The 22,582-nt window shown below is 36.9% G+C and overlaps 3 protein-coding genes and 1 pseudogene across 3 annotated transcripts; 3 read left to right on the top strand and 1 right to left on the bottom strand.

The window, feature by feature from the left end:
* Window positions 1–100: 100 nt before the first annotated feature.
* Window positions 101–1,152, top strand: LOC120153687. Its single transcript, XM_039165600.1, has 2 exons — window positions 101–642; window positions 726–1,152. The coding sequence occupies exons 1-2, from the start codon at window positions 190–192 to the stop codon at window positions 780–782; spliced, it is 510 nt and encodes a 169-aa protein (XP_039021531.1). The 5' UTR covers window positions 101–189; the 3' UTR covers window positions 783–1,152.
* Window positions 1,153–2,318: 1,166 nt separating this feature from the next.
* On the top strand, window positions 2,319–3,880 carry LOC120153688. Its single transcript, XM_039165601.1, has 3 exons — window positions 2,319–3,076; window positions 3,553–3,657; window positions 3,795–3,880. The coding sequence occupies exons 1-2, from the start codon at window positions 2,421–2,423 to the stop codon at window positions 3,593–3,595; spliced, it is 699 nt and encodes a 232-aa protein (XP_039021532.1). The 5' UTR covers window positions 2,319–2,420; the 3' UTR covers window positions 3,596–3,657; window positions 3,795–3,880.
* A 1,642-nt stretch (window positions 3,881–5,522) lies between these two features.
* LOC120153685 lies at window positions 5,523–6,302 on the top strand (annotated as a pseudogene).
* Window positions 6,303–6,592: 290 nt separating this feature from the next.
* Window positions 6,593–7,620, bottom strand: LOC120153900 (CRIB domain-containing protein RIC4-like). Its single transcript, XM_039165761.1, has 3 exons — window positions 7,308–7,620; window positions 7,092–7,208; window positions 6,593–6,871 (listed from the first exon to the last, which is right to left on the bottom strand). The coding sequence occupies exons 1-3, from the start codon at window positions 7,414–7,416 to the stop codon at window positions 6,633–6,635; spliced, it is 465 nt and encodes a 154-aa protein (XP_039021692.1). The 5' UTR covers window positions 7,417–7,620; the 3' UTR covers window positions 6,593–6,632.
* Between the last annotated feature and the right edge of the window lie 14,962 nt (window positions 7,621–22,582).

Here is a 22,582-nt window from a genome sequence, read left to right as displayed (position 1 = left end):
TTTCCTTCTTGCTCATTTTCTGATGCGCATAACATTTATATTTTTGATTTGACACTATCTATTTGATTGTTTGACTGGGTCTTCTGCTTTTAATCTACGGTTGAATCTGATGGGCAATGGAGAATTGTTGCACTACCCTTGCAATATTTTGATCACACTAACCATTTCGGATCTAGAAATCAGGAGAATATGAATGACCTGCATCTGATCTCCTCTGCTTCTATCAATTCATTTATGGTTGATGGACGGAAGATGCAGAAAGGGCCTCGACCTGCGATTACTTATCCTGCCAAGTCATTTAGAAGCAGAAGTTTCTCTGGATCCAATGTCCAATATCGATTTCACAACAAGGCCTTTGCTAATAAAGGAACTAAATTTAATGAAGTGTCAAACAATTCTTCCTATAATAGTTTCATCACTTGCTATGATTCCTCTGCAGTTATATCAAAAGAATTTAATGCTACTAATCCATCAGCCATGTTCATCAACTCTTCCGAGGAAGACAAGTCTAAAAAGAGAAATTCACAGAAGAGGGCAAAAAGAAGGGAAAACATAAAAAGAAACAGTCGTGTGATGTTGGCTTCACAGAATCAGAAGTTTACTCTCAGTATACCCATGGAAGTTCAGCATCTGAAATCTGAGGTAATAATGATATAAATTGTAGTATAGTAGTATCATAGCAACTTCACCTGAAGTTCCACCCTTTGATAGCTTGCTTAATGTAATTGATTTTGCAGACAGCAGCAGTGTCGCTGTTACAAGTTCTGGTTCACCAAATATAAGCACATCTGACATTGATGAAGTGGATATATCAGAATTTGTTGTACCCTCTGAAGTTCAGAAGTTCCCGAGGGAGCATCATATAAATAAGTCTGAAATGGGCTGTGAGGACTACCAACTTCCAGGTGTCAAGGAGATAAGGAGGGGAAACATCTTTCTCATATGGGCTCTCTTGAAGATTTACAACCGAAAGATTTCTCTGATGTGCATGATTCTCTGGACTCTGTTTCTGTTGGTTCGAACTATGAAGACAGTACAAATGCTGTTATTCTAAAGCCATTTAACAAGAACATCCTCGACCAGTTTCTGGTACCAAGAAGGGGTCCTCCTATCAACAAAACACATTATTTAGCACTGTACAAACCCATGATTATATGAGGAAAGCAAGCATGGTCTGGCTGATAGTTGCCTTCATGGACGAAACGTTGCTTCAAGCAAGAGGGATAAGCAATTTAAATCTGTTCCTGTGAGTTCTGGTAGTTGCAGACCTGGAAATATTGGAAACCATAATAGTCGAAGTGGAACAGAAAACAGTCATTTTGTCTGGCAAAGGGTTCAGAAGAAAGCCGTAGAGAAATGCAACTCTGAGTTGAAGAAAACAAGTCCCTTTTCCTCAGAGTTTGATGTTTCTTTAAAGGATGTTCCTGCGTTGAAAAGGAATACTAATGCTGTCAATGCAACAACCTTATCTATTACCAACGACAAGAAGTCAAAAAGTAAGGTTCCTAGGAAGTTGAAAAGAAAAGTTAGTCCAGCATCAAAAGAGAAAAACAGTTTTTCCTGGAAGGAGTCTCATCCGAACAAGGTAAACTTAAATGCTCATTCAAAGACTAGCTTGCCAAAACATGAAATATTAGATGTTTCAAATACTGAGGATGATAATGGATTAACTAATAATCTTTTAAGGTCTTTTTCGCAGGTTGATTATCCAAGGGTTGGGACCATGAAATCTGAATCAGTTGACAACTTTCAAGCAGGTCCAAGCGGCATAGAACCATGTGACACTGTATGTGACACTGTATGTGGGACTGTTTTTGGTTTGAATAATATATGCATAGAGAACCAAAACAACATACTGCAAAAATCATTTGTCCCTTTGGATCGGCCAAACTTGTTTGAGGTGCAAAGTCCAGTTTATCTATCCCATCTGATGGTGAATGGTGTTGCTCAAACAGAAAAAGGAATATCTCTTGCTGAAAATGGTAAGCAAAGCCATAATTTGGGCTCTGTTCTGCAGAAATGGATACCTATTAAGATAAAGGATTGTGGATTGAAAGCATCTGTTAGATCTGCCAATTTGTCTTCGGAGCATACCAATGAGCCAGATGCTGAAGCCTGGATTTCCAAAAATACCTTTGAAGAGAGTTAATCCTTGCTCTGAAAATCTGTCTTCCATTACTTTTGGAACACTGTGTCGGACTGGGAAGGATTTGAGACATGAAATTAGTTCTATTGAAAGTAGGAACCATATTCGAAAATTGAGGAATCTCAGTTCTTGTGTAAATGAAAATGAAAACTAAAGCAAGCATATTGGGGGTAATGTGTTTATTGATGATGACACGAAAGAACAGGATTTATCAGCAGCGGCAACTGATTTAAACAAGATAACAAAGGCATTGAATGATGCATATAGGGCACAAATGGCATCTGAAGCTGTTCAGATGGTCACTGGGTGTCCCATTGCCGAGTTTGAAAGGCTTCTTCATTTTTGTTCTCCAGCTATTTGTCACTCATACAGTTCTGTAGGCTGTCAAACTTGCTTGTTGGACCAGGGTCCTAGTGCTCTATTGTGTAGACATGAGACACCGAACATCCCACTAGGATGCCTCTGGAAGTGGTATGAGAAACATGGAAGCTATGGATTAGAAATAAGGGCAGAAGATCATAAAAATCCAGAACGATTGGGTATTGATCAATCTGCGTTTCATGCCTACTTTGTTCCATACTTGTCAGCAGTTCAACTCTTCAGGAATAGTACAAATAATTCCACACAGAATAACACCAGAATTTCTTCTCCTGGTATTTCCGGGGATTCTGATACTTGTTCCATTTCAAGAAACTCTGCTACTGTTGGTCACCGATCAATATTTTCAGTACTTGTTCCACAGCCTTGCACTGCAGAACCAAGTAATCAGCTGCAAGTAAATGATGTGGTTAGATCAGAACCATCTTCAGTTTGTCCTGAAGATGTGTTGCCTGTAAAATCGGTTGACATTACGCGGTCTGTTTGTCTTGAACTGGCTTTTGAGTACTTTGAATCTGAGCAACCTCAACAAAGACGGACATTATATGAAAAGTAAGTGTTAATCACGGCTCTTGTCATGTTATGCATTAAGTTTCTTCCCCAGGTGGAATCTACTTTCATCCCTCTCCCCTATTCTCCATTGAGATCTGCTAAGCATGAATGTAATAGTTTGTCATTTTGATTGCATAGATACATATTTTGATATTAAATACTCATAAAACTTTACATTTACTATCCTTGACCTATAACATATTTGATAAGTGAAATCGTGAACATTCTGCACTTGCTTCAGAGAGAATGGTAGGCTGAATGCAGTAGAAAACTTCTTTTAGCCTGTAAGTTTTAGGTGTGCGTAACTGCGTTTGTTTTATGCCATTGTTGTGCTTCTTCTGGCTGTTTTAATTAAAAGTAAACAAACATTGAATGGTGGGGCAACAGGTGAAGATGCAGGTTTGGCAAGTTCCATTTTGCAAATGAAGTGACAATTCTCTTTTCAAATACCATGATTGTGATTCTGTTTGTTTCAGGATACAAGACCTGGTTAGAGATGATGTATCTCCTCGGTGCTAAATGTATGGGGATCCAGTTTATTTGAACAACATAGATATACATGATTTGCATCCTCAATCATGGTTAGTGATAAAAATATGCTTAACTAAATATGAAACATGTTTTGGTTTTGTTTTAGATAACATAAGATGAAAGTTCTGTATCATCTAGATATACCTATATGTTTTGTAATGTTTGCTTGCTTGCTTCTATATTTCAGGTATTCTGTTGCATGGTATCCTATTTAAAAACTCCGGATGGGAATTTCCGTGCAGCCTTTTTGACTTACCATTCTCTTGGCCATTTGGTTCGTAGAAGTTCCAAGTTTGATGATTACCCTAGTGTGGATGCATGTGTAGTATCTCCTGTTGTAGGTCTTCAGAGTTGCAATGCTCAGGTACCCACAATAACTCAATTGCTATCATTTTGAATATGAACTTTGATACTTTAGGTGGCTTTTTGGGGCTCATTTTTTCTCCTTTGAACAGCATTTAAGTTGTTCTTTGTGGCCTACTTAACTTTGATTGGACAAACCTTCCTAACTGAGCTTTGATGTATTTCAAATTCAAGCTCTATTTCCGTTAGCTTACCATTCTCATTGACCAATCCTTGACTAGGATAGGCAGACTTGCAATTTTGTTAGTTCTACTCCAATGACATAAAGGGTTTTTGGCTGCCTTGTTTGAGTTTTACATCCACACATGAAAATCCCAACCTAGAAGAACCTAAAGAGATAGCTATGTAATTCTTTGTTTTGAAATTAGGTAATATAATATAGTGTAATATCTCATATAATAAAACTTGAGGCACTCTTTTCCTCCTTCCGCCGAGTAATGCTAGGTATTTAAACCCTTATTTTAATAAAACTTGAGGCACTCTTTTCCTCCTTCCGCTGATTGTTTATTCTCCTTTGTAGGGGAACGGAAAGTTAAGAAGGGGGTTTTTAATGAGGCCTCCTATTCTTATAAAAATATATATTTCATTCCTATAATATAGTGTAATATCTCATGAAATTATTGATTCCGTGTTCACTTCTATTGTTAATCATGAATAAAGAATGTCCTAGACTCATTCTAACGTGCAGAGCGTATCTTCTCCCTAATTTTATCACTGCCTCCTTGGTTAGTTATTAACTTCGATTTTGCTGCTGCAATTTGCATATGACATGCATCTATTTTTAAAGATGATGGATTATTTAATCAGAAATGCTCCTCACTTGGACAGGGTGAATGCTGGTTCCAGCCGAGGCACTCTGCAACGAATGATACTTGTGAAAACCAGGGCCTAAGTCTATCCGGAATGCTGAAGGAGAAATTAAGAACGCTCAAGGAGACCGCATCTCTGATGGCAAGGGCAGTTGTTACCAAGGGAAATAAGACACCGGTTAACAGGCACCCAGATTACGAGTTCTTTTTCTCAAGGCAGCAATAGTTAATTTCCTGCAACTCAACAAGTAACCTCTTAGGCTTATTCAGTTAGTTCAGCAACGTCCAGGTAGAAACTAACCTTAACATAGTGTTGTTTGGTCGGTGAATTTCGGTACACTTTGTATGTTTTCACTTTGAATGAATGTTAGTCTTCACTTTTTCATATAGGGTTAGCGACTGTTAAATAATGTATACAAGTTTGTTTAAACAAAGTTGGAAGTTTTCCAGTTTATACTAGTCGAACTGTGCCCCCTAAAACATGATTTTGCACTAGCTAATTAATAAACTTGAATAGAGTTGGTTTGGTTTGAGGGAAAACACGGGAGTAGACGGATGCATGATTTTATGTTAGGGGTGCCAATTTAAGAAGTTATTTTAAAAACTTAGGGGTGTGAAATTATAAAATTGTGTGCATGAACAGCCACATGCCATGCTTGCCTCTCAAAAACCTTATATTGGCTAACATTTTTGTGCTATCATATATTGTTTTCCCTTGTTGAATTAGCAGATAACATATAGCCATGGCAGCTGCTTCCCCCATGGCCAGTCTAAAGTCAAGCTTCACTCCTCCAACTCCACGGGCCTTGCTCTCTCCCAAGGGTCTCTCCTCTTCGCTTAGAATCTTGCCTTCTAGTTCCAGGAGGCAATCTTCCTTCGCCATCCAAGGCGTTCAATCCGAAAGGGTACGTTCAACACATAATAAATTTCGATCAAGATATGTTCTTTCCGATTATCAGACTGTGTCATCATGTTTTTAAATGTTGCAGCCAACTTACCAAGTGATACAACCCATCAATGGAGATCCATTCATTGGAAGCCTAGAAACCCCTATAACATCAAGCCCCTTGATAGCTTGGTACTAGTCCAATCTTCCAGCATATAGGACAGCGGTGAGCCCGCTTAGAGGTGTGGAGGTAGGGCTGGTTCATGGATTTCTCCTGGTGGGACCGTTTGTGAAAGCAGGGCCCTTGAGGAACACACCGGTGGCTGGCGGAGCAGGGAGTCTGGCAGCTGCAGGCCTTGTTGTTATATTGAGCATTTGCCTCACCATGTATGGGGTCGCTTTGTTTAAGGAAGGAGAGCCGTCGACCACACCTTCTTTGACGTTGACCGGGCGGAAGAAGGAGCCGGATCAGCTGCAAACCGCTGATGGATGGGCTAAGTTCACCGGTGGATTTTTCTTTGGTGGCATTTCGGTTGTCACTTGGGCTTACTTCCTCCTTTATGTCTTGAACCTTCCTTACTACTTCAAGTAGAGTTTTCTATTTAACACCTCTCGTTACCTTTCTCTTATGTAAACACAAATGAAAATTCATGTGTACATTATTGTCTTGTTTCGTATTTGTCCATTTACATCACGTAAAGTTTTTATACGATTTTTTGAATAGTTGGGTTAACTGAATTTAATAACTAAGATTAAAATTTTAAATTGAAAATAATTTTTTTATTTTCGTAAAAATCTCCTTATTTTATACAGTTAATCTTAGTCGCGTATAAAACTACAAAATCATGAAATCAAGTAGAAAAACAGAGAAAAATTCATTCCAGTTTTAACCATTTCTTAGACACTTAAATATAATCATATCCCACCACAACAATAATATGATTTGCCAATGACATTTTGGTTTGTTTCAAGTAGAAGATCGAACGGCTGCCTGTGTTTCGATGGCTTCACATGATGAAGGATCAGATGGGAAAGTGAAGAGGTGTAATTGAGGCAAGAAAAGATAATCCCAGCTGCCCGTGTTCATGCTCATGCTGGGGCTGCTTGATGGAGATTCGTCCAATCCTACGTGTGCTACGTGCTTTACATCTGTTGGCAACCCTATTTCCATATCATCCTCCGAATATTCCGTCTCTTCCTTGTACACTAAGACACCCAAACAAAAGATAACAAAATCGATTTCAAACCGGAATAGACACATAATTTTATGTTAGAGAATTATGTTAGAGAATGTAGATTTAGAAAATTATAAAATACATAAATTGTATGATAATTTGAAATTTTCAAAGTACGACCACACCTCGACACTCCTTCGGTCCATCCCTAATTTGGGATGTAACAAATGCTAGACATGGACTTAGCTTACCAAATAAATGTGAAAATGTCTTGAAACCCTTGAACAGTTTATGAAACCCAGTTACGTCGGACTTCATGGATAAACTTTCTTTATCTTCTTCCTCTTCTTCTTCTTCATGTCGTGCTCCTACAAAGTACAAATCAAAACCTTGTTAGTGTCCTCTAAGAGAGACCAAACAAAAGGAAAGAAAATATTGGAGAAAAAGACTTGTTGCAGAAGGTGGACGGGTATCTGCAAGCTTTGAATTTGATCTTCCAGATTGCTGCTGCTGACCAGCAACCGCCACACCTGATTCAGAAACACATCCAAAGGGAAGAAGAACAAATCTTTCCATGATTCTAGACAATGAAATAACAAACAAACAAAGAAAACCTGTAGTTGAAGGGAAATGCAACCATTGTTATTTGGTTTGTTATATTGGGTAGCTATGACTGCCTTTGTTCTCAAGTTACCATAATTCTTACGTATAAAAAAATGTCAAGGTACATTCGAGTTCAGTTTGGTGGAGAAAAACAAACGGCTTCGAACTACCAAACTTGTGATCTGTTTATACTAACTGGATTATAATATCAAGTTTAAGGGTATAAACCCAAGCTTAAAATGTAGAGGAACTTATATTTAGGGTGTTAGAACTCAGAATCAAATCCCCAAACCAACCCTATTTCTAACTTTCAGTCACTTTCCCCCAGAGAACTTTTTAGTGCATTAACTATTTTTAATTGTCTTTTTGTTTACTTAGTTTGGACTCTTCCCTTGGATTAGTGAGTGCATCACAAGCCATCTTTTGTGTTTAAAACACATGCACCAAGCTCTTGGTGCATGGGTACCAAATGGTTGTGTTTTCCTTGGAGTTTAAAGAAGGATAAAATGATTGATGAAATTGAAAAGAAAAAAATATATTAATTTGTTGAGAGTTTAATTTTAATTATTACATTTGGGTTTGCTCCGTACATATGTTGGCATTCACTATGATTAGTTTCAATCAATTCCTCAAAAAAGTTTGGTTCAGAAAGCGTTTTTTAACGTAAATTGAGAAATTTTTTAACATCTATCTAAGATTTTTTTTTTAATCTGAATTCAACCCAAAAGAATTCGAACCGAACAGAATCTAAGCCCAAGAAAATCCAAAACCTCAGCTCCAGATATCCACCAAAATCCAAATTTATAACTGAACAGACGAATCCGAGGACTGCATTGTTAAAATATATTGTTGAAAAAGTTGCCAAAGTATTTTAATTTTTTGGTTACAAAGATAGGCTGCATTATCAGCAATGAGTTCTTCTTCTCCACTTATCCATATCACGGTGGAGGAGACGATGAATATTAGCGGGGTCAACAAGGTTTATCGTGTCTAGCATTATCATACGATCAAAATAAGCTATTACATCCGTAACATCATTAGCTCTTCACGAGGGGCATGCGTAATCTTGATATGCCAATTTCGGTGGATAAGATTCCGAACTCTGCGCATTAGAGCGGGCGTCAAAAGCTGAGGCAGGGGAAGACAGGATACGAACCTCTTCCTTATTATCCATTTCCACATCGATCTTCCTGAAATAGCTATCCCAAGGGACCGTAAGCCCATCTGCAAGAGCCCAAATTTCCACATAAATGGTTAAGCAACACCCCAAGTTGCGATGATACCCAGTTAGCCAATCGCCATCAGCGTTACGGAAGACGACGCTTCCATAATTGCTTGGTTGACAGCTCCATCAGTATTCAGTTTGACCGTTCCTGAAGTACGGAGTAGCGTTCTAGGAAGTTGAGGAGGATCTCGCTTTGATAGCCCGAGAGCCCATGTGTGTCGAGTCAATAATGGCCTTGGAGGCTCAAATTTTTCCATTAAACACGAAACAACACCGTTGCTTCCACAGTCTCCAAATCAGAATCCCCAAAAATATACGGCCGGTTATAAGCATCAACCTGCACATTACCAATAAAGTTGATATTAAAATTTAACCAATCTAGAAAATAATTTACTTTAATAAGATTCAATTATGCCAATCAAACATGAGAAACAAAATATAATTTTTTTTTTGTAAAACCAATTACGATTAGCACACCTTAAATTTGTCAGCAAAACAAAAGAATAATATTACAGTGTTCATATGATTAAAATGTTTCGAGACAATCGGTTGCATATCACTCATGAAAATTCATAACAATATAATTCTGTAAATGAAAAGGAAAATAGACAAATTTAAATCCAGGTCAGCAGTTATGTGTAGATAAAAGTCTTTCAAGCACATATAGAATTATAGAAATTTTATCATTAATCATTGTACACTTCTTGTTAATGGTGATTAATAATAATATTACCATCATTTATAAGTATATCATTAGGTTATATCATTGTTAATCATGAATTTTCACAATATATTAGATAAAAAATAATTTTCAATTAAAATGCAACTCTTCATATTTATACATATTATCACTTAAGGTAATTCCGCTATGAACTAATTAGTTAACCTAAGATAATTATTTACACAATTAAATAATTGTTTAAAACAATTCATTAACACAGTATTCATTAATTTAAAAACAATAAAAGTTTTTGAATAATAATGAATTAAAACCAAATTAACCTTTTTTGTTTAAAATCAACTTACTAGACAAATCTTAGGGGCTTAAAGTAATTTTCCCATAATCTTAGAAGATAAAGGAGGGAAGGCAATACAAGCAAATTAGCATAACCAATGGGTTTTGAGTTTCTCAGCCTCCTAAGCACTATCTCTCTCTTTCTTGCTTTCACTCCAGCTAAATCCCATTTAAGATTGCAGTCAAATCAGCTGTTCAAAAACTATTCCGTTTTCTTTGGGTTAATTCCAAATAAGTGCCAAAACTATCCCTTTGTGTTAAATGCCTACAATTTTTTTTACCCATCCGGGTTTATAACATTACAAACGTTTCCTTTTTAGGTGCTCAGATCATTAATTCCGTTAGTTTCCTCATTAAGTGACACGTTTCAACACCTGATAATTTTAAAAAAATTATAAAATATATAAAATTTTAAAAATTAAAATTATATATTTTTAGAAAAGAAAAAACATAAATTTTGAAATAAATCCTAAACTTTGAAAACTTTTATTTTAACCCCTAAAATCAAGTCGATCGCCGCCCTTTACCGTCAAAGAAGCTCCACCCAATCTCCCCTCCCCTGGAGATCGTAACCCTTATGAAATCGTGACGGTTGACGCTCAATCGACCACAAATCAATGTTTTAAATCTCACGGTCTCTAGGATAAAAATTACGATCTCACGCGATTTCGACGATGAATAGATGATAACTACGACGACATATATCTAGGATGATGTCAAGGACTACGTCAGCGATGGTGATGGTGACTGGAGAAGGCACTGGCGGCGGTAACCGGAGAAGGCACTAGCGGCGGATTAAGGTTAAGTTTTAATATTTTGGGATGTTTTATAATATAAAAAAGTTACTATTTTTTTTATAAATATAACAATATTTTTAATATTTTATAAAAAATAAATTTTAAAATTATCAGATATTGACACGTGATACTTAATTAAAAAAATTAACGATTTTGACAATCTAAACACTAAAGAGTAACGTTAACCAATAGATAAAAAAAACTGTATGCACTTATTTCGGCATTAAGCCTTTTCGTTTATGATTTTATTCTACTAAAACCATTACACACGTCAAAATCTCCATTCTTTTCCCCTTTACATACTGCTCAGCATATCACAAAAACATTTTGAATAAACATGAAATGCTCATGGGATCACTCTTCTTATCCTGTATCTGCTCTTTTCAGCTCACGTCTTAAATTACAGTGAATCTACCCTAGTAAGTAAAAAAAAACTTTGCTTTGAATTCCATAGATCCCTTTGCTTTTCCATGTCCAAGATTTGAACTTTTTTTGTCTATTTCTATGGATTAAAGTTGGTTTCTTGAATTAAGGTAAATGGGTCTTCGGAAATGGTCCAATTGGTGGACAATAAGACGGTGGAGATGATGACGAGATGATGATGTTCAACGAGAGCAGAAGAAAGCTGGGGAGTTCCAGATATGTGCTGCTTGCACCTGCTGTGGTGGGGCTAAAGGTGCTGCTTGCCCCCCTTGTTGCTATGCCATCAATTGCAACATTCCAAACAGGCCTTTTGGTTTTGCTCTTTTACTCCCAAGACCTGCAATTGCCTTCGTGCCATATCTAGTTCTCAAGCTTTATCATACCTATATTTCCTAATTTGGTTTATTTTAAAAAAAGAAGAAGAAGAAAGATTCTTGCTTCCGTGGGAGTTGAGGATGAGAATATCTGTTCTTTTTTACCATTGTTTAATAATTTTATGGGAGGTTGCTGTTTCCAGGTTAGTTCTTTTGTCTATAATTTTGTTTCTTCAAGGAAGTAGCATTGCCTGGAAATAGTCATATGCTAAGGAACAATTGGCCTTGTTTAGTATGACAAGATTCAAGGTGTCTATTATTTTACTGTTGCCGTTGTTTTACTTTTATTGTTTAATATAATTCACATGTTTAATGTATTAGTAGGGTGTTACGCTGAATCCAACTTGGATCATGTAAGAACTCTTATTTAGTACAATTTGCTTTTGGATAGTGTTTTTTTATTTTAATCCTCTCTCTCTCTATATATTATGCAATGTTGTTATTGCTTCAATTATGCCTCACACTGGATCTGCACAGTATCTTAAACCATAGTAGCTTTATAGATAAAATCCCAGCTGATAGTGTTTAAGAGAAAGCGAACTGATGGAACTTGCTAGTTTGACTTTTTGTGTCGATGCAGTGTTGGATCTAGAGAGATGTTTTCGATTTTCTAAAATTTTATAAATTAATATTCTTAATATAAATCTTGTATTCAATTATGTGTTATATGTCGAGTAGTCGGTCAAATCTCTAAAAGATCATAATCTCCATTAGAGTTTATTTTGTACTTAATCGAGAGTTCGTAAATTCGATTATTCGACAAACGACAAAAGTATTCTTCCTAAGAAGTTGAAAGACCCTCAACAATGTGAAATGCCTTAAAAACAATGACGAATTGTATGGGGAAGAAAGGAAGTGCCTTAAAAATGTAGGGTCGGTGGGAGTTGGGTAAAGACCTTTAAGCTTGATTCCACTTGGTCACATAGGTTAGGTTGTTGGGGGATGAGAGGTGGGAGCAGGGTTTTGGACTTTAGAGGCACATAAAATTTGTAACGTTATTTTATGAGAAGAGTGAATAAGGGATCTCATTGACCTTATCATCATGATGATGCCAATATGAAACAGCCCATGTGCTCCTTAAACAAATGACGTTTTCTGAAATTATTAGGACCATTTAGTATGTGGGATGGAAAATTATTATATTTTCCCTACATTTTATTTTTAATTTTTATTCAATTTACTTAAATCATAATAAAATAATAAAAATTACTGAATAAAAAATTAAACTCTTTAATATATTTTCAATTAACATTTCAACAGTAACTGTATAATTTGGCAGAAATGAACATTTTGTGTACTACATTTTAAATCAGAATATTACTTTTTATAATACTTTTATCGTTTTCAATCGTTCTTTTAAGGATACATATAATTAATTTATTGGAGAAAATATCCATTTATTAGTAAAATAAAACATTGCAAGTTATAACTATATAGTAAACCATTAAAAAATAAATTTGATGGGGATATACTGTAAATATAATTTTTAAATATTACATTCAATCAATAAAATTTTATATTTAGTTAAATGAATTAAATATAATAAAAAAATGTGTTTAATAATATTAAATAATTTATTATTAAAAATAACATTACATTCAATGAATGAAATGTGACTCATTCTTACTTAAATGTGTGTATTTATTAAGATCGCGACTCTCAAATCCCTTGGCTGGATCTATGCTTACTTATTTTTGGGTAAACAACAATCATGCTTATAAACTTTAGGGCTTTCATTGTGTCTACATTTTTAATTTATTACAACCATTAAATTCTTATTTTGTTTTTATTACGATCATTTCCGTTAATAAATACTGACATTACATTTAAAGTATTCTTTCTCAAAAACAAACGCTCTAATTTTTTAAATTGATTGCTGCCACAAGGTAAATTTTCTGAATGAACAAAAACGTAGTCTGTCAATTCCAACGATGAGAAGATTTTGTTTGATATGAAGATTAACATGATTCTGCTTCAAGTGATATGATGATTAGTAGTGATAAATCAATTCATTTTAGTTTTTATTGAACCATTTCCTCCTTCATCCGTAGTTTTTGTCATTTGATGATTTCTCTAATTAAAGAATTACCAAACTATTATTCTTTATCTATTTGTTTTTAATTCAAAATCTTCAGAAAAACCTTCTAATCTCTTTAAATATTATCGAAATTAAACAATAAAATTTTGACATATCACTAACAATCGTTGGACAACTTAAAATTAAACTATGTTAATCTTTTAGCCAAATAAAGCCTTTGGAATCGACACCGATTCACCAAAAAACCAACATTGCATGATTGTCAATTTTGAAAATTACAGTTGTTTCCTAAAAGAAGACTTTAACTTGCAATATCTCTGTTTAATGACTACAATGCAATTGTAAAGCTAGTACTAATGTGAAAGGACCACCAATGAAGTTACTCTTCTTCTTTTCAACCACCACCTTTATTTACGAAAGGAAATCCTCAGAGTTTTGTGCCGACATTACTTTCGGCTCATTACTGTTTTGACTCTCCCAATTCTCAAACCGGTGGGGCCATGTCCCTCGCCTATGTTTCAACAGCAATTCTGTCTCTTAAAAGTTAGCCCATTCAGGAGATTGTTTTTCAATTAAAGGGCAGAACAATCCAAATATTTTTATTTTTCCAGAAATGTTTCCGTGTTTGAGGGATTGAAACGGTAAGAGATTCAGAAATATTTTTTAAATATATTAATTATTGAAATTTTTCGTATGAGATAAACACAAGTCAAATTTCAGGGTAGACATTCATAATAAAATGAACATCTAATATAAAGAAATTTGATTCCGATACTTTGCATCCTCCACTGGATTGAAACAAAACCGAAATCAAATCTACAAAACGTACGCAATAGTTAGTTCGATACTCAACCCTCTTGTTAAGGAAGATATAGATTAGGGTAGAAACTTTTATAGGAAGGAAAATGACAATGGCAGAGAAGTATTTAAGTAGTTTACAGGACAATAACAGTTAAGCATTGTCATGTTCTTGAGAAGGAGAAGCTATTCACTGGCACACCTCCATCAACACAAATGATCTGTCCTGTTATGAACGAGGCTGCCGGTAGACATAGGTATGCCACCAAGGACGCCACCTCTTTGGGTTCTCCCGTCCGCCCTAATTAAAGGTGTTCGTGACACCATAGCTTTCTCCAAATCTTCTTCTTTGAATGCCTGTAAGGTCTGGTTATTAGTGATGTCGGCCACGAATAATGTTAGAAATAATACTAATGCAAACTGAAATGTTAGTACTGATTACAAAATAAATAAATAGAAGTAATAAGGTTGAACGTATCAAAATAAAATCGTCTTAATAGATGTAGTCATACCAATAATGATGAACAAGATTTTATAAGATATAATTTAAAAATACCGTGTAATTTCGGAGATTGATTATAGTCCAACGACAAAAGAAATAACCAATGGTTACCGATTCAATGCCCAATGTATAGGATTTAGAGTTAATTTTTTTTAGAACTTTGGATAATTTAGGGATTTTAAGATTTTTTTAGAAAATTAATAATTTTATTTTTTTCATGTTACTTTTTTTTAGAAAATAAAATTAAAAAATACGCTATATGCAAAAATTGATTGGATACCATATTTTTTAACGGTTGTTAATGACCAGACACTTTAAGTGATAATTTTGAAAACGTTGTGTCGCAACCGTCTTTCGGGTGGGCCCCGGAATTGGGCTTCGACTTGAAAAATGTGGATTGGAGTCACCACCGATCATTTATTTAAAAATAAATGGGTTGATCGGATACCCTATTTCTTACCTGATCTGCATCTTTCCAAAGATGTGTCGGGTTCGGGAGTCGGTTACGGTTAAGGAAGGATTAGCACCCTTGAACCGTCCTTTCGGTACTACGCAATTTCCAGTTGTCTTTGATTAAGAAAATTACAATTTAAATTAAAAGGTAAAATAGCGATCTAAAACTTACCTTTGACGGGTTTAAATCATGCCTTTTAAAGAAAATCAGAAAATGTTAGATGAAAGGTAAGGAATAAATGAATAAAATAAATAAACCCAAGCAAAAAGGAAGATATAATTAGTAAATAAATATCTTAAAAACACGAAGTGCAAAAAAAAAAGCGAAGATAAATAAATAAATAAGATAATAAATTAATAAAATAAAAACAAACACATAATCAATAAATTAATCAAATAAATTAGAAAAACTAAGCGAAAGTAAAAAAAAATACAAATACAAATACAGGAAAAAATGGATAGAATAAAAAAATAGTAATAAAATATGAAAGACTAAAAATGATAATATATATAACTATTGAGTAATAATAATAATAAATAGGAAAAGAAATAAAAACGCCACTCCACCGAAAATAGAAAAAGGGATACGAATTTAAAAAAAGGATAAAGGTTTGGTCAGCTAAAAGAGGGGGTGGGGCTTAAAGGAGTGATAATTCAAAATGTTAGGTTATATATATAATATAATATAATAATAATAAGATATGGTTTTTTAATACAAAGCAAATGAAAATGATAAAACGTGTATACATATAATATTAGAGAAAACAATAAAAATATATGTATATATATAGTTAAAATAAAATAAAACTAGAAAAGCTAATGATTAAAAAAAAGTTTATATATATATTAACGTATATAAAAAGAATAGAAATAAAATATAAATAAAAGAAAATAATAGTAATATAAATAAATAAAATATTAAGAAAAATATACATATAAATAAAATAAAACAAATAGATGAAACAATAATTAAAACTTAAAAATTAAATGATGACTGAATTGAATGAATGAAAACAAAAGTGTGTATCGATTTTAGGAGAAATTGGGGGCGATAATAGAAGAACTAAAGAACGGAGGACCAAAACTGTGGTTTACCCTATTTTAAACGAAAACACGCGGGTCGTATGGCGTTGGGTCGGGTCAGTTGGCTCCACGGGTTGGTTAAATGGGAATTATAAAAGTTAATTTTTTTTAGAAGGCTTCATTTCTTCTTCTCTCTCGCGAAGAGCTTCCCCATCCCTTTGAAAACACTCTCAAGTGTTCATCAACCAGATGAACAACGGCCGTGGATTCCAGAATTCGGCCGCCTTGTCTTGTCGGCGCCGCCGTCCACCGGAAGTGGAAAGGAAAAAGTTTCCGTTTTTCTAAAAGATCTCCCTCCCCATGTTCTGAAAATCCAGGTGGGTTCCTTTTTTTAAAATCGCCTCGGGGAGCCGTGGATCTAAGGGAGAAGATCTTGGCTTACCCCCTATTTTTATCGGCCAAGAACCCTTTTCTGGGTTTTATTCGAATCAAAATCAGTGGAATAACTATGCATGCAAAACGAAAAAAGAAAGGTATGATTTTTTTACCCTTTTATTTCTTTAAATAATGATTACAAAATGCTTGTGTTTACTTCGAATGGCTCCTGATCTCTCTCGATGTTCCCGTGTGAAAGCTGTGTAATTGTCTATCCGTCTCTCGTATGATTTTGTGGGTAATCTCCCTCTGTAAAAACCCGTCCCCCTATCGTGAGAATTACATGTTTATTTATAATAAAAAAACTACACTTAGAATCCTATTTTAACTAGAATCCTAATTCTTGTTGTCTTCTCTTGTGATTTGTTATTGCTTCATGCGTGACGTTGGTGAGGTTGAGGAATTCACGGTGCTGAGAAAATCGGATGAGGGAAACGTGGGTGGCGAGGACTCGTGAGGCAAGGATTGCGGCGCTAAAGAGGGAAGCTGCTAGGGTTTCTGGAAACCCTAGCTCCAGCTGGGTTGCGTGCGTGGGTTTGGGCTGGTGTAGGCTTGCTGTTGTATTCGGGCACCAATTGGGCCTGAAAAGAAAAAATGTAAATAAATGTATTAGATATAAATGGATATATAATATAATTTATAATATAAATCTATATTATATAATATAATGACGTTTGAATGACGAAATTTAGTGTCTTCAGCTGCCCCTCTTTGCTCATTATCGTGTAACGAAAATAGAGCAAAGATTAAAAGACATAAATTTCGTCCCTATCGAATATCCTCTGTCGTAGAGTTGAAATTCGATGTTGAAACTGGTTTTTAAAACACGAGATGACTCCCTCGTCGTGAGGTCAAGCCTTAGAATTGGATATCCTTCGTCATGAAGTTAAAATCCAAGTATTGTTCCGAGTCCAATATCCTCCGCTGTGAAGTTGAAATTGGTTTTGGAACTGGGAAATTGTTTGTTGACAGTCAGCCGCCCCTTCGCTGTGAAGTTGAGCTTGTGCTGTCTTGGGTCCAATATGAAGTTGAAATTGGTTCAGAAACTAGGAAATTATTGGTGACAACCAGACGCCCCTTCGCTGTGTAGTTGAGCTTGTGCTGTCTCGAGTCCAATATCCTTCGTTGTGAAGTTGAGATTGGCTTCGAAATTGTTTGTTGACAGTCAGCCGCCCCTTCGCTGTGAAGTTGAGCTTGTGCTGTCTTGGGTCCAATATCCTTCGTTGTGAAGTTGAAATTGGCCTTGAAATTGTTGTTGACAACCAGCCGTCCCTTCGTTGTGAAGTTGAACTTGTGTTGTCTCGAATCCAATACCCTTCGTCATGAAGTTGATATTGGTTCAGAAACTAGGAAATTATTGTTGACAACCAGCGGTCCCTTCGCCGTGAAGTTGAACTTGCGTTGTCTGGAGTCCAATATCCTTAGCTGTGAAGTTGAAATTGGCCCCAAAATTGGGAAATTATTTGTTGACAACCAGCGGTCCCTTCGTCGTGAAGTTGAACTTGCGTTGTCTCGAGTCCAATATCCTTCGTTGTGAAGTTGAAATGGACTCTGAAATTGAGAAGTTGTTTGTTGACAACCAGCGGTCCCTTCGTCGTGAAGTTGAACTTGCGTTGTCTGGAGTCCAATATCCTTCGCTGTGAAATTGGCTCCGAAATTGGGAAATTATTTATTGACAACCAGCGGTCCCTTCGTCGTGAAGTTGAACTTGCGTTGTCTGGAGTCCAATATCCTTCGTTGTGAAGCAGAAATTGGCTCTGAAATTGAGAAATGTTTGTTGACAACCAGCGGTCCCTTCGTCGTGAAGTTGAACTTGCGTTGTCTGGAGTCCAATATCCTTCGTTGTGAAGTTGAAATTGACTCTGGGTAAGACCTGCAAAGATATGCATATATGCGATGTTATGGATGTCATGCTCTTAGGTATGCCTAAAATGTATATGCAACATATGTTATCCTGGGCTCTGGAGAGAAATCTCGATCTCCGGTGGCCTGTTGTTGTTGACTCTTGATTTTGAAAGCTTGAAGTTCCGATTTCTGATCTTGAATTCTTCAAATGTTTAAATCTGATGTGCACATTCTGTTTTTTTCTTGATTTGGGAGATGCTCCTCAACCATCTCAAGTATGTGCATGAGCCTTGATCGGCTTCTGGGTACCTGTACTTTTCAATGAATCCTTGTACAGTAATATGCGATTATCTTTTCACCAAGAATAAATAAATCACTAGGTTTAAATCTAATTCAAGATGCTCGAGAGGAAAGATTATCTTTATTCATAAGGGAGGTAGAAAAACAAATAATACATGGCAAACATTCTAGCAAACGAATACACGATGATGTGTAAATGAACGTCTTAGATCTCGATAATGTGAGCACTTCTGAGCTGAAAAGCCGTTTGGTGAACTTGCATGCAGCCTTTGCCAAAGGATCTTTGAAAATGCGATAACGTTCAGGAGAGTGCAACATTTCTCCGATTTGTTGAGTTTGTAGAAGATTCATATGCCGGGATGTTCCCACTGTTAATATCCAAATCGCCCTTTTCGGGTTTTCAACTTGGACCCATCCTTGGTTGCAAGACGCCCTTTGCGGGTCTTCATCTTGAACCCACCTTATTTCCTTTTCTTTTTTCTCTTTTTTCCCTTTTTTCCAATTTAGGGCACCCTTTCGGGTTTTCACCCTAAACGTTTTTCTCTTTTTTTCCTTTTTTTTTCAACTTAGGACGCCCTCTCGGGTTTTCATCCTAAGCGAAGTATTTCTTGACTGCGTCCGAGTTGATGGGATGTGGCAGTTCAGGTCCGTCCATTTCAGCCAGGATGAGGGCTCCTCCGGAGAAAGCCTTTTTCACGACATAAGGTCCCTCCCAATTTGGCGTCCATTTTCCTCGGAAATCTTTATGGACTGGCCAAATTCTTTTTAGCACTAGATCTCCCTCGTGGAATATTCTTGGGCGCACCTTTTTGTCATGTGCTCGGATCATTCGTTTCTGATAGATTTGACCACGATGAATGGCTTTCAGTCTTTTTTCATCTATCAGATTAAGCTGATCATATCTGGATGTGCCCACTCTGCATCATCCAGTTTAACTTCTGACAAGACCCTGAGAGACGGAATCTCGACTTCAATGGGTAGCACTGCTTCCATTCCATAGGCTAATGAAAATGGAGTTGCCCCAGTCGAAGTTCGTACCGAGGTTCGATAAGCGAACAAAGCAAAAGGCAACTTCTCATGCCAGTCTTTGTAAGTTTCAGTCGTTTTCTCCACTATCTTCTTAATGTTTTTGTTTGCTTTTACTGCTCCGTTCATCTTTGGTCTGTAAGCAGTGGAATTATGATGTTTTATGTTGAACTGTTCGCAAGTAGCACTCATCATCCTGTTGTTCAAGTTTGTTGCGTTATCGGTGATAATCCTTTCAGGTAGACCATACCGACATATAATTTTTCTTCAGAAACTTGCAAATGGTGGATTGAGTGACACTTGCATGACGCAGCCTCTACCCATTTCGTGAAATAGTCAATTGCTACGAGAATGAAACGGTGACCATTCGAGCCTTCGGATGGATTTGCCCGATAATGTCCATGCCCCACACAGAGAAAGGCCATGGTGACGTCATTACATGAAGCGGATGGGGTGGAACATTATCTTGTCTCCATAAATCTGACATTTATGACATCTCCTAGCATAGTTGATGCAATCGCTTTTCAGCGAGGACCAAAATATCCGCATCTCATTATTTGTCTTGACATCATATGCCCATTTGCATGTGCTCCACAAACCCCATCATGTACTTCTTCCACTATCATTTTGCCTCTTCAGCATCGCGCACCTTAACAGAACTTGGTTATGGCTTTTCTTGTATAAAACCTCTCCATCAAAGACGTATCCAGCTGCCAACCTTCTAAGGGTCTCTTATCGGTTTCGGTGGCTTTTTCTGGATAACTCCGATGCTTGATATACTGCAGAATCGTAGTACCAAGGCTTAGTGTCTTTCACTTCTTCAATTTGGTAACAATGAGCTGGGTACTCATACGACTGCATGTTAATTGGCATCATTTCAGACTCCCCACCAGCCCTGAATACGGCTGCCAATGTAGCTAAAGCGTCAGCCATATGATTTTCTCTCTAGGCACGTAGTGGAAGGTGACTTCGTCGAACTCTTCGAGTAGATCCACTAGTCTCCGGTATTCTAACAGTTTTATATCCTTAGTTTCCATTCTCCTCGGAGCTGATAGATTACTAAGGCTGAGTCACCATACACCCGCAAAGTCTTTATATTTGCCCAATGTAGCCCGAATTCCCAAGACGCATGCTTCATATTCAGCCATGTTATTGGTGCAATCAAAGTTTAGTCTGCTGGTAAATGGGTAGTGACTCCCTTCCGGAGAGATCAGGATTGCCCCGATGCCATGTCCTAATGCATTTGATGCACCATCGAAATGCATTCTCCAGGAGCTGTCTGTTGAAGTATCTGCTTCTTCTAAAGATATGGCCATCAAGTTTTCATCTGGGAAATCAAGTCCAGCGGCATAGCTCTCATCAGTTCTGCTTGCCAAAAAATCGGATATGGCACTGCCTTTTACCGCTTTTTGGCTCACGTATTCGATGTCGAATTCAGACAAAAGCATCTGCCATCGGGCTAACCTTCCGGATAGAGCAGGTACACCCATCATGTATTTTAATGGGTCTAACTTGGAAATCAGCCAGTGGTGTGATAAAATGTATGTCGGAGTCTTTTGTAGCCCAGATCAGAGCACAACAAACCTTCTCCATAAGAGGATATCGGACCTCACAATCGGTGAACTTCTTGCTTAAGTATTAGATGGCTCTTTCTTTCTTCCCGGACTCATCATGTTGACCCAGGACACACCCCATGGAGCTCTCGAATATGGAGAGATACAAGAACATAGGTTTTCCCGGGATAGGGGACATCAGGATAGGAGCGTGGGACATGTATTCTTTTACCTTCTCAAATGCAATCTGACAGTTTTCATCCCATGGTCCAGGGCTGTTTTTTCGGAGAAGGCAAAATATTGGATCACACTTGTCAGTTAACTGAGATATAAACCGGGCTATGTAATTCAATCTTCCTAAAAAACCTCAGACCTCCTTTTGTGTTCGTGGAGGAGGTAGACTCTGGATAGCCTTAACCTTATCAGGATCAACCTCAATGCCTTTTCTGCTGACTATAAAGCCTAATAGTTTCCCGGATGTCACCCCGAAGGTACACTTGCTAGGGTTCAGTCGTAACCGGAATTTTCTCAATCTTTGGAAGAGCTTTCTCAGATTCTCGACATGTTCATTCTCGGTCTGTGCCTTGATAATCATGTCGTCGACATAAACCTCGATCTCTTGGTGCATCATGTCATGGAACAAGGTCACCATAGCTCTCTGATATGTTGCCCCAGCATTCTTTAATCCGAAAGGCATCACTTTGTAACAGAAAGTTCCCCACATTGTGACGAAAGTGGTCTTCTCCATGTCTTCGGGATGTATCTTGATCTGATTGTACCCCGAAAATCTATCCATGAATGAAAAGTAGGCATTCCCAGCCGTATTGTCCACCAGAGTGTCTATGTGTGGCAGAGGAAAGTTGTCCTTGGGACTTGCCTTGTTAAGGTCCCGGTAATCGACACACATGCGTACTTTCCCGTTCTTCTTTGGCACATGCACTATGTTGGCCACCCACTCCGGGTATTTGGCTACTTGGAGAAAACCGGCATCAAATTGCTTCTTGACTTCTTCCTTGATCTTAAGGAGCATTTCTGGTCGCATTCTTCTCAGTTTTTGCTGCACATGTTTGAATTCTGGTTTGATTGGCAGTTTGTGAACTACCATATATGTGTCTAGTCCCGGCATGTCTTGATACGACCAAGCGAACACATCTCCGTACTCCTGAAGTAAGACTATCAGGTTTTTTCTTGCTTCAATCGAAAGAGTTGTGCCGATTTTAACCTCCTTTCGATCTTCCTCAATGCCCAAATTTAAGATTTCGATCGCCTCCTCATGTGGCAGTATTTGCTTTTCTTCTCTTTCTATCATTCTCAACAATTCGGTAGGCAAGT

This window comes from Hibiscus syriacus, unplaced genomic scaffold (assembly GCF_006381635.1).
Source record: "Hibiscus syriacus cultivar Baekdansim isolate YM2019G1 unplaced genomic scaffold, ASM638163v2 tig00111105_pilon, whole genome shotgun sequence".
Lineage (NCBI taxonomy): Eukaryota > Viridiplantae > Streptophyta > Magnoliopsida > Malvales > Malvaceae > Hibiscus > Hibiscus syriacus.
The sequence above is the reverse complement of the archived record's forward strand: the minus strand, read 5'-3'. Positions and strand labels throughout refer to the sequence as shown.

Coding starts and splice junctions, on each gene's coding strand:
- LOC120153687 (XM_039165600.1), top strand. CDS start 190: ATGAATGACCTGCATCTGATCTCCTCTGCTTCTATCAATTCATTTATG. Junction 643..725: donor TTCAGCATCTGAAATCTGAG/GTAATAATGATA, acceptor TGCTTAATGTAA/TTGATTTTGCAGACAGCAGC.
- LOC120153688 (XM_039165601.1), top strand. CDS start 2,421: ATGGCATCTGAAGCTGTTCAGATGGTCACTGGGTGTCCCATTGCCGAG. Junction 3,077..3,552: donor AGACGGACATTATATGAAAA/GTAAGTGTTAAT, acceptor TGTTTGTTTCAG/GATACAAGACCTGGTTAGAG.
- LOC120153900 (XM_039165761.1), bottom strand. CDS start 7,416: ATGGAAAGATTTGTTCTTCTTCCCTTTGGATGTGTTTCTGAATCAGGT. Junction 7,209..7,307: donor TTCAAAGCTTGCAGATACCC/GTCCACCTTCTG, acceptor TGTACTTTGTAG/GAGCACGACATGAAGAAGAA. Junction 6,872..7,091: donor GACATTTTCACATTTATTTG/GTAAGCTAAGTC, acceptor TGGGTGTCTTAG/TGTACAAGGAAGAGACGGAA.